The sequence below is a fragment of the Eublepharis macularius genome, chromosome 11, assembly GCF_028583425.1.
Source record: "Eublepharis macularius isolate TG4126 chromosome 11, MPM_Emac_v1.0, whole genome shotgun sequence".
NCBI lineage: Eukaryota > Metazoa > Chordata > Lepidosauria > Squamata > Eublepharidae > Eublepharis > Eublepharis macularius.
Genome location: NC_072800.1, coordinates 63656625 through 63668282, shown reverse-complemented (window position 1 = coordinate 63668282; position 11658 = coordinate 63656625). Strand labels below are relative to the sequence as shown.

The window sequence follows — 11658 nt, the reverse complement described above, 5'->3', positions numbered from 1 at the left end:
GCCATCATCCAAGTCAAGATCCATACTGCACCACTCCCAGAAACCTGACCTGAGCAGGCACCAGGAAAGGTACCAATAATAAATAATAGCTTGGCCCCAGAGCCTGGCAGCAGCCCTGGAACTTGAAGGAGTAGATCTCTATCCCACCACACACAAAGAAAATTCAAGCTCCAATGCACTGTCTCTATCAAAATGCTAATAGCAACTCTCTCCCTCTCCACTGCAAACTAAGCCAGAGCTGGGAGCCCCCTCCCCCCACTCTTTGCTCCCTTGTAACAAATTTGGAGCTCCACACTTGAAAGGAAGACCCGCTTATCAAGCTAAACTGGGCTTAGATTGGGTTTCCAGGGCAACAACAGGAGTTCAGACAATCCCTGCCTAAGTTGCCAAGGGAATTGATTGCAGGTGCCAGACTGTCTGGTTTGACAAACAGCAACGAATGAGGCTTGCAAGGACCACCTGTTCGTTTAGAATGGGGCCTCACAAACAGCTTGTTCGAAAACAGCAGATTCATGGCTTTCCTGGTGCCTGCTCAGGTCAGGTTTCTGGGAGTGGTGCAGTAGGGATCTTGACTTGGATGATGGCTGGAGGAGAGCCTACTGGCCCCCACGAACAGCCAACCATGAACATGTTTGTGAACAGGGCCATGTTTGTGGTTGTTCATGAGTCCCTGTTCGTGGATGGTAACGAACAACGAACATCGTGTTCGGGTTTTTTTCTTTTCGTGCCCATCTCTACTTAGGATCAGTCTCCATGCATTGCCAGTAGTTGTGCTTGTGGATCCAAAGCAAAGCCTTCCTGTTCTGTTCTATGAGAGGGAACTCTCAACATATGCACCAGGAAGTTTATTTGTGCGTGACATTCTTTGTGTGTGTGTGTCTATGTGCATGCGAGCGTGTATGCGAGTGTCCATGCATGCTTGAATATGTAAAGCTATTTTATTTTCATGCAAAAAAACACTGTAAGGCCAGGGCTCTGGAACAGAGTTGATGTGCTTAGCATCTGGGGTATAAGTTCTTCAAAAGGTTCATTACATTAAATTTGGACCACAAAAATGTCTTAAGAAAAATGTTATTGTGAATTATTTTTCAAGTAGTTTTTATACAAACATAGAGATACTCTTTTATTTTAAACAATTCTTCAAAATAGTTATATTAATAAAATTGTATTTTTTGATAAAATCAGTGAAATATTTAAGCTACATATAGAGTCTTATATTAATTCATTTGGTCATTCATAGTGCAATTTTAAATCTACCTGAATGCATGCAGTTCTTTTTGAGATATGTGTAAGCCTAACAAGCATAAAATTGGTGCAGGACTGCAATCTAGTTGATACATTGCTGTGGGTCAAATTCTGCAGTATATAGTCATTATGTTATGCTCACAACAGCTATCTGATCCTAGAATGTGATTAGCCCAGCCAGCTCATCAGTTCATGTTGTTCCAATGAAGCTACTTATGGCAGGGTTTATAAGATAATCTTTTATTTGTATTTTGTGATAGATATTCACATTTTGCTGCCTAAATGTACACACTATAGTCATACCCTGATTAATGTATGTCTTTCCTATTAGTTTATGCCAATATAGTATATTTTCGAAAGAAATGAAAGCCATATACATTATTTAAGAGCTTAAATAGAAATTGCTGGTTTATATATTTTTACACAATTTTGATTATTTGATCAATTTTCTCTGAAAAGTAACATCACTTTAATTCTCTTTACAATGTGCCATAATGCTGTATCACTGCTTAATATACTTCATGTGTGTTATCTAAAAGATTATTTCTATGCATTTAAAACCCTAAATTACATTTTTTTTACTCTGATAAACAAGTGTTTAATTTCACTACTACTTGTTAACTGTCACTAAGTGAAGCTTAAAGGTACAGAAATTTACCACTGGTAAGTTGTGGTAAGATTCCATTGTAAGTTATTGTAAGCTTATTGTCTGCTTGGTTGTAATAATGTGTCCCCAGAGATAGGTACAAAATAATTTTCATATTCTTGTACAAATATATATTATACTCAGACTAGGTATCTGCCACTTGTTGAATATAAAGTTTTGTGAGATTTTAGTGTACATCTGTAAAAGCAACCCCAATATGGAAATAGATAGTAGAGTACACCCAACCAGCTTTTCCATTCAGTGTTGCTCAACTTCCTTGTTTACTATAGCCCTTTTCTCATATGGCTTTCGTCCATGCAGATCTCATGATCTCTAGCATAACCATTTGGGGTGGTCAAAGGGACCCTTCAACCCTTTTTCATCAGTGGAAAAGTTGGTTGATTCCACCTCAACATTTGTTAAGCTAATGGCGTTTTTCCTTTCCTTTGTTGTGAAATTTACTAAACATCAATATAGTTGAACCTACAATGAAAGCAAAAAATCAGCTATGTAAAGGTTAGATAATGTAAGTATAGTTCTTTGAGGCTTTGTATAACTAGAGCTTCTCTCAGTGGTGCATACAGCTAGGAAGCATCAGTTGCTAACCAACTGCTACCTCCTAGTGCTTGAAATTCCACTGTGAAGTAAGTATGTGCGTATTTGGCCATTCTGCATGCTTTCTTCACACCTTTTTTACACAGAGCTTTCCATATAGGAAATAGGGAATATTTAAAGTGGCTCTTAATTCAAAGCTGGTATGCTGTCAGATCACATTTTGGTACATAAACAGAGGACTTGGTAGCAAGACTTACGGAGCAGGTTATAAATATGCAAAAGGCTTACAAAGTCACTATTATCATCCTCACCTTGCTGTGAGGTAGATTTTCTATTTAGATTAATATTTTTTCATTTTACATATGGGGAATAGAGGCGGAGAGGTTAGTATTTGACTAAATTCACCCAGGAAGTCCACAGCTGAGTATTCAAATAGTTTTGTACAACTTGTTTTTAAGTGCTGATGCAGTGAGACTTGAACTGAATGGAATATACTGATAGATTCACTAACACAAGTTGACAAAACATGAGATTTGGCTAGCTTTGTCAACATGTTTTGGACGTTGCCATTCTTTAATTCTGTAGTGGGACAATAGAATATCTGACTTAGATAAGGGAAATGTTTATGGAATTACATACTGAAACAATGGGAACAATGATCTCTGTCTCACATGATGTGTGTGACTGCTCTTAGGGCAATGCCTTGGCAAATTTTTCATGAATTTATTTGCAGTACTTACCTGTTATGTCAGTTTTTGTGTATTTTGTCACTTACTCTTATGTCTCAACAGGGCTGTCTCATATTTTTCCATAGTACTTTTACTGACATCAATTAAAAATTAAAATCAATGTTTTTCCTTTGTTATGTATCTTTCCATTTATAAACCTGCCTTTTTATTTGTGTCTATTCAGTAAATCTAAGCTTTCTTAAAGATCACTTAGAGTCATATTTACATAAATGCCTTATAAACTTGCTTCTAAAATGTTTTTCCTTGTAAAATAAACGATGAGAACAATACTATAGGTTACACAAGCAGATGGAAACTTGATTCTGAGTTTATAAACAAACATGAACTCATATTCAGTCAATATTCTCCCTCCTGTTGGAGACTTAAAAAGGTTTCTTTTTTAAAAAAAAGTAACTGGAATCCTTAGTGCTTACTCAGTGTCTGGTTGTGGTTGGGGATGAGATGTGGGTAAGCTGACTGAAACTAAATATAGACAAGACTGGTTAATTATGACTGCATCATATTACAACCTGAGCCATGCAGATTCTGAATGCAATGCATCAATTGGACATGTATCTTTGACAGACTTTTGTCGCATCGAGAAAAGACAAGAGTCACTGGAAAAGACAATAATGCTAGGGAAAATGGAAGGCATGAAATGTTAGTATTTGGCATATTTATGGCATTTATAAATGTATTTATTTTCTCTATGAAAAATTACAAGGATGCCTAATACTTGAGAAAGAGCTGCAAACTACTGTACCTTATGCTCCCATACCACATGCATCTTAATTCTTGCCATCTGAGATGTAGGGGGAGGAAATTAAAGTAGAAAACAAATTCAGTGGTAAACAAAAAAGGTGATTTATTTGGATAGAAACACTCGGCTTTTTTTCAGGGGGAACGGAGTTCCGGCACCTCTTGAAAATACTCGGCAATAGTGCTTGAAAATACTGTTATTTCAAAGAATCCTGTGTGTTTCTTACTCATTTCCCTCTTGAGAGTTCCGCCACCTATTTTCCCAGAAAAACTCTGGAAACACTCATGAAGTCACAATAGGTAGGAACTACCAACAGAGCTGGGGAGATCCCTGCTCAGAAGATTTATTTCCTCTTCACCTCTTAGAAGGGGAGGTGAAACTGACAGGGCCTTGGGAGGCAGAGGAAATTAAGGAACCCTCTGAGCAATGATCTCCCTGGCTCTGTAGAGAGGGGAAATTACCAAAGCCTTCAGATCTCTTTTTAAACTCAGCTTCCCAAGCTAACATTGCAACTCCCATCACAAGCTCCTGTAAATTGTCTCTTGTAGCTTGGCTTTCACAGGGGTCTCTTCAGCTCTCCTTCCTCCATTTCCTCAGGGCTGCTATGCCATAAATAAAATCAGTAGTAGCCCAAGCTACAATATACCACAAAAGTGACTATTGCTGGGAGGGGGGGCATTCATCTCTATCCGAGACGCATGGTCTTGCAACAGATCAACACATGCAATCTCCAAAGTAGGTGAGCCACACTACACTTACCAAAAAGGTAAAGTGAGTCCAGATGCAGAGTATAATGGAAGGCAAATGTTGCTGAGCATAACCATTATGTGATGGTCATAGCATTACAGCATAGCATCCCATTTTCTAATGTACAGGTGTACCAGGGTTATCACCTTAGTATTTGGTTAATGCTGCAGATTTTTTGTTTGAGATGGGAATTGAAGGAATAGGCTAGGGAAAGCCCGTTTCTTTCCCACTCCCCCCGTTTACACACATGACATTTTCCAAACGAATGGGAAAGGGAATCTTTGAAAGAGGGCTTCACGTTCGTGTTCAGTATTTATGATTAGGGTTTTATGCTTTCAGGGGTGCCTATGCTGCCCCCAGCCGTTGAGTGTTCGGCCTTGCAGACTTCAGGCCAATGGATGGGCGTTGAGAAGCCAAACATGACGGCTTTACCGAGCAGCAACCGCCTCCTTCAAGAGAACTAGCTCAGCTTCACATTTTCCCCTCCTCATAACATCGACTGAGGCGCTTTGGAGCCATTTTTACATGAGAGAGCGCTGGAGCGATAGATTATTCAGATAGAAGAGGACGCCGCTTTCTCTTGCAATTGCATTCGTTGTGTTTTGGGGCAAGGGCATTTGTGTGAGAAATGTGAGCTGCCGCGTTTCCTGTCCTGTAAGGAGTCCCCCTAAAGCACCGCTGTGGGGAGTGCATTTCGAAGGCGAGAACTGGCGGGAAGCAGGTGGGCTGCTCGAGGGCAGCGGCACGGGATTCGCCGGAGTGGCTAATGAAAGAAAACCGGTGCCGGAGGAGCGCCTTCCCCCTCCTCCCGCCTCGCTCTCCTGACGGGGACTTTCTTTCTCCCTCTGGGCGCCCAGAGCCATCCGGCTTCCTCCGCTCCCATGGCAACCGCGCCCAGCTTGTGTTGTCGCCGGTTGGGCTGCGAGCTCCGTGGTAGCGGCTCGTGCCGCGGCTGCTGGCGGAGACTTGAGCCCAGACCCGATCGGGGCGATGGCTTCACCGGCCCGGCCTGAGGCTTCGATCAGCCTCTTGGCTCTCCCCACCGTCGAAAAACTGAGGAGCCCCTCGTTCTCCGGCCGGCGGGAGCGGCTTTCGGACACTGAGGTCAACGGCAGCCTCGAGCAGGTGAGGGAAAGGGCGGGCGCCTTCACCCCTGTCCCATCCTTTGCCCGTCTTTTAATTATTCGCCCCACCCAAGCATTTTTCTTCATGGCACCCCAAATTCCGTGAGGCTGCACGGAGGAGATTCAGCGCGGCTCAGCCTCCATGAAGAAGCTCCTCCCTTCCCGTGGTAAACCGATTACTAGTCCCCCTTTCCTGGCCTTCACTCTCTGTTCAATAGGCGGGAAACCTTTTCTTGCTGGGATGCTATCAGAACACACCTTGGTACATAAACAGAGAACTTGGTAGCAAGACTTATAGAGCAGGTTATAAATATGCAAAGGGCTTACACAGTCACTATTATCATCCTCACCTTGCTGTGAGGTAGATAAAAATTCAATGTCCATCAAAATAAAACTAAACAAAAAATGTCGGGGCATTTTCATAGAAAAGATTTAAATACAAAATAACTGTTTAAAATATCTCATACAACTGTTTAAAAAATCTCCATACGATCTGGATATTTTAAATTGTATATTCCACTTTCAGGCCTCTCAAGAAAAATATTTAATAGAATTTGAGTCTTGCAATAAATTGTGTTGCGCTTACTGTTGCAGAGCTGCAGTGTAAACAGTCTACAGTGTTTCCTATCTTGATAAGCAGTTATGGACAGACAGGAGAAGGGATAAAAGAGATTTGGGTGTGTGTCTGTGCATGTCAACACATTGAAAATTATCACTGAAATTTCCACCATAAGCAAAAAAAATATGGCAATGGTTTACCAGGAAAGAATAACTAGAAATTAGGTATTGTTTCTGGCTGGTACAGCTTTGTTTAGTGGTAAAAATATTAAACAAGGATCTGGAAAATCTGGATTCAAATCCCCAACATGCCAGGAAGGTTGCTGGGTGACCTCTGGACAGTCATTCATTCTGAACCTAATCTACTAAGCAGGGTTGTTGTGAGGGTAAAATGGAATACTGGAGACTGATGTGTGCTGCTGTGAGCCCCTTGAAGAAAGCATGGGATAAATTTTATTATTTTTTCATATATAGAAGTTTTTTATTTAAAAGATAGGATATGACAATAGAAAGTGCATAATAAAGCTTATATAAGCAGTAATTGAAATTAATTTGAGACTTACACTAACTTACACAAATAGTACATTTAAAATTAATTTATAACTTTAAAAAGCACTACATTTAAAATTGAGTTAAACTGATAAAAATATAATAAAAAGAATTTTAATAACAGAACTGAGTTGTGTAGTAAATCTCTTTCCCTCTCCTTGGTTACTTACACCTATACAAAATTGAATATCAACCATTTTACTAATCATTCCCTGTGTTTCATCTTTTTATGTATATACTAAGTTACCTTAATTAATGTTAGTACTGACCTAAATTTTATTATTTACTTCATTTATATCCCACTTTTATCCCCAATGGGGACCTGAAGTGGCTTACAACATTCTCCATTCCTCTGTTTTATCTTCACAACAACTCTGTGAGATAGATTAGTGCCCACTTAGAGCAGTGAGCAGAGTCAGTGTTATTATTAGCCCCACAATACAGCTGGGAGCTAGAGCTGAGAGAAGTGGCTTATCCAAGGCTACCTATTTAGTTCATGGCTGTAGAGGGATTCAAACTAGCAGAGTACTGACTCATAACCCAACCACTTAACCAGTACGGTACAGCAGTTCTCTCATCCAAGGTCATCCAACAAAGTGGGTGGGAAAATACTAAACAAATACAGCTTGATTGACAGGATCCATTGATTCCAAAGGACAGAAGATGCAAAAACAAGTGAAATCCCATATCATTCACATTCCAGAACTTATAGGGTATTGTCCATTGCTGTTAGGTATGCTCCACTGGATAGTTCTGTGTTGTGTAATATCTCAGTTTATGTTTTGTTTTCAGCTTTGTATCAAATTTCTGCTTGTTTTCAAATTTCTGCAATCCTTACCCTATTGTATTCTCTCTTGAATGTTTATTGAATGTTCCAGCTATTGATTTTATTGACCCACACTGTAATTCATCTTGAGTCTTAGTGAGGAAGGTAGAATGTGTCCAGGGTTGAGCACCCCAAGCATCCCGGACTCGCCACAGCCCCCTTACCTGAAGGCCGACGGCACCCCAGCTGCAGACACAGGGAGCCCAGGGGAGGTGATGCAGCTCCAGCCAGCAGCAAGTGAGGGGGAAAAGGAGCCAGATAGGGAAGCCAGCTGGCTACACGCTGTTCCACCCAGCCTCAATGGGCAAGAAGCACACACGCCTACCGGAGAGGCTGATGCCAGGGCAGACAGGCTAGAAGTCCCTGCCCAAGCCCCAGGGGAAACCAGCAGCAATGTCCACGCGGGAGAGCTGGATAGAACCCAGGAGGCCAGAGTGGCACCTTGGGACCATAGGCGGACAAGCCAGGCCCTGCCAGCCCCATCTTGCAGGAAGGGAAGAGGGAGGAGAGGCACACCTGAGGGCATCCCTAGCTGGGCTACATCTAGCCCTGCCCTGCGAGAGAGAGAAGAGGAATACAAGGAGAGACTGGGACGAGAGAGGGAACACCTGAGGGCATACCCAGCTGGACGGCGAGTAGGAAGCAGCCTGGGAGGAGAGGAGGGGGAACTTGGGAGAAGCCCTATAATGGCAGGCTCAGTAGAGTGATCATGGTGGGTTGTGTAGGAGCGTGGTTGAAGTTAGGAGAGAGGAAGAAGGGGCCGGGGCCGGGGCCATGAAGGACAGAAGGAACAGCAAGCAAAGAGGAGACAAGGAGGGTGAAAGCTTTGGAAAGCTGGAAGTAAGAGGAGGCAGCTGGGACTCTGTCAGGTTGAGCAGGCCTGCGAGTGGACTGAGCAGGAGCGAGGGTGAGGTATACCCCCCTCCTTCCACGGAGCACGGCCCTACAATATCCCTGACAGCTTCCTAAAGTTGAGTTCAGGTGCGACGGCGTCCAGCACAGGGGCACCCATGGCAGAACCTGACAGAATGAATGAACAAAGTATCAGTTATGTGGATTCTGGAACAGTGTGACCTATGTTATCAGAGACAAGCACCAAATATCAGAACTGATATGGGTGGCAGAATGCAGTTTTAATTTTAATTCACAGAATCTTTGATAGATTTTTTTGCTGGAATCTTTTGCCATCTGTCTGACTGCAAGTACCCATTGTGACCATGTGTAACAGGTAATGTCTAGTTTTGACCTAACCTGCTCAATGTTTATGCTGTTTTTATGCCCTGACTGGGTTTTTAATACTGGGTTTTTATTTGTTAACTTTTATTGCAATGTATTTTTATTGTTTTCTCTTTTGTAAACTACCTTAAGCAGGTACTCTGAAGAGGCAGCATAGACATTTTCTAAATAAATTAAGTAAAATACAGTAAAAGATTTGTTAAATGGCATCCACAGGGAATTGGGCTTGCCAATTAAATAAATATGCCAGCTAACGAAGTTTTTAGTGTCAGCTAGTTGAGTGGCTCAGGCAGAGTCACTCAGCCAGAATGTCAGTTAATGGGGGTGCATAATTCTGTTTCTGCTAGTGATGGAGAAGAGCAAAGGTCTCTGCAGCACCTAACTACTGCAAATCCTACTTAGTTCCTTCCCCAGTTTCTGAGATTTCACTGGGCATCATCTACACGCTTACCATCTTATATATAAGAACCCAATACTTGCTTTTATAAAGTGAACATTCTGATTTTCCGGTTGCTGAATTTTGCACTCAGTACAAGTTCTCTGTTTGCATATTTGTGTTTATGCATAATTGTGGGGTACATGCCTTTTGCTGATAGTGAGAGATGACTTTTCAGTACCAAGGGATGGAGCCTGTGATTACACGTTATGCTATTTAAGTATTCATTTAATGAATCTGTTTTTAGGATAATCTCTTGAAATCTGTGGATCTTAATCATGTTATCAAGCTACTTGAAGAAACAGAATCAGTAAGTATAACCATAGTATACAAAAAGGCTACATTTATCTTAAATACGTTTAATTGGATTGCCATTTATTCACTGATTAGCCAGAAATAAGCACTTTCAAATTCTGATAACAGCCAGAATACACAAGGAATAAACTAACCCAAAAGAGTCAGAAGCTACACAGTATAAAACAAAATGAAATATTGGATTTATTTATTCATACTTAAAATACTTATATTCCAACTTATCTCCTCAGAGTCCATGCAACTATCAAAGCAACAAGTGCAAACACTTAACCCACAGTTTAACAGTCAGCAAGCTAAAGAGTTCCCTTGGGGTGCAGGCCAGACACCTGTTTTCTGCATCAATAAGATAGCTCTTGTCAAGATAGTAGGATTCTCACGGTCTGAAGCCACCGGAACCAAAGGTCTGGCGTTAATGATGGTGGACACCTCAGCCAGGATGTTGTCAAAGTCTCATGGGTAAGAGAAGGTGTTCCCACCAGCATAGAGTCCAAAATCTTGTGTACGATGCCAATCATGCGCTCCCACGCTCCCCCCATGTGGGATGCATGGGGAGGACTGAAGATCCACATACAATTCTGGGCACGCAGGAAAGTTCCAAGTGCTGGGTCAAGGTCAGTGCTTCCCCGTATTCTCAGCTCCCTGCAGCCCCCTACAAAGTTTGTGCCTTGGTTGGACTGGAGTAGCTTGACAGGTCCTCGTATGGCCAGAAATCTCCGAAGGGCGTTAATGAAGCTGGAAGTGTCCATGAACTGTTATCACTTCAATATGGACAGCTCGGATGCTCAGACACATGAAGAGCACTGTCCAACGCTTACTTTTGGCTTGCCCTCCCCTGGTCTTGCGCATCAGTACTGTCCAGGGTCCAAACACATCAAGGCCAACATTGGTGAAAGGAGGCTCGGTACTGAGTCAGTCTGGCAATAGGTCTGCCATCTTTTGTCGCTGCTGGTGGCCTCTAAACTTCCAACACTGAACACAGCTCTAAATGACAGAAGCAACGCAGCATTTTGCTTCCACGATCCACAGACTCGCTGCTTTGACAGCTCCTTCTGTGAAGTGTCATCCTTGGTGATGGACCCTCTCGTGATGGTGTTACACCAACAGGATAGTGACGTGTTGACACACTGGAAGGATGATTGAGTTCACCACTGTGGGTCCCATGGCAGCCTGATTCAAGCATCCTCCTACTCTGAGTAGTTCCTCATCATCGAGATAGGGGGTCAACTTGAGAGTGCTGGCTTTCAGAGTTGCTGACCCATCCTTGACACATTCAAGCTCCTCCAAGTAGGACTCATGTTGTAAACTGTATAGAATCAGCTTTTCAGCTGAGCGTTGTTCATCTAGCAAAGTCGGCCCAGCGTCCCAATGATGTGTGAAGTGGATGCAGCTCTCCCTGCCATCGACCCACATATATGCTATGGCTGCTATCACCTGGCTCGATGTGTCTGAAAAGATGTGCAGCTCTCTGTAGAAAGTGGCAGTAGGTGAGATTGATATGTAGGTGCAGGGTATGTGTATACCTTGTAGACTGCTAAGGGAGTTCCTCCATGCTTCCCAGTCCCGTCTTTTTTCTGTAGAAAGTGGTTCATCGCAATCCTTGGCACCTAAGAAGAGTATGCGTAAGAGATGCTTCCCTTGGATGGTCACTGGTGCTGCAAACCCCACGGGATCAAACAGGCTGTCCACTGTCAACAGGATGCTTCATCTCATGAACTGCTTCTCTTGGACCGGCGCTCGGAAGGTGAATGTGTCCTTCCTCAAATCCCAACTCAGGCCAAGACTCTGTTAGAGGAGTGAAGTGTCGCTGCCCAAGTCTAGATCCTGCAGGCTTTTAGCATTGTCTTCTGGATCGAAGGCTTCTAACACCTGTGCGCTGTTGGAAGCAAATTTGTGCAGCTTGAGGTTTGCTGCAGCCAGCATCAGTTGTATCCTC

At 42.6% G+C, this 11658-nt stretch overlaps 1 protein-coding gene across 1 annotated transcript in view; it reads left to right on the top strand.

Moving 5' to 3' along the window:
- Positions 1–5671: 5671 nt before the first annotated feature.
- CFAP69 (cilia and flagella associated protein 69) overlaps positions 5672–11658 on the top strand; it is a 53558-nt gene continuing 47571 nt past the window's right edge. The window contains exons 1-2 of the mRNA XM_054990950.1: positions 5672–5806; positions 9658–9720. Of these exons, the coding sequence (XP_054846925.1) occupies positions 5672–5806; positions 9658–9720 (198 nt within the window). The remainder of the gene's footprint in view (positions 5807–9657; positions 9721–11658) is intronic.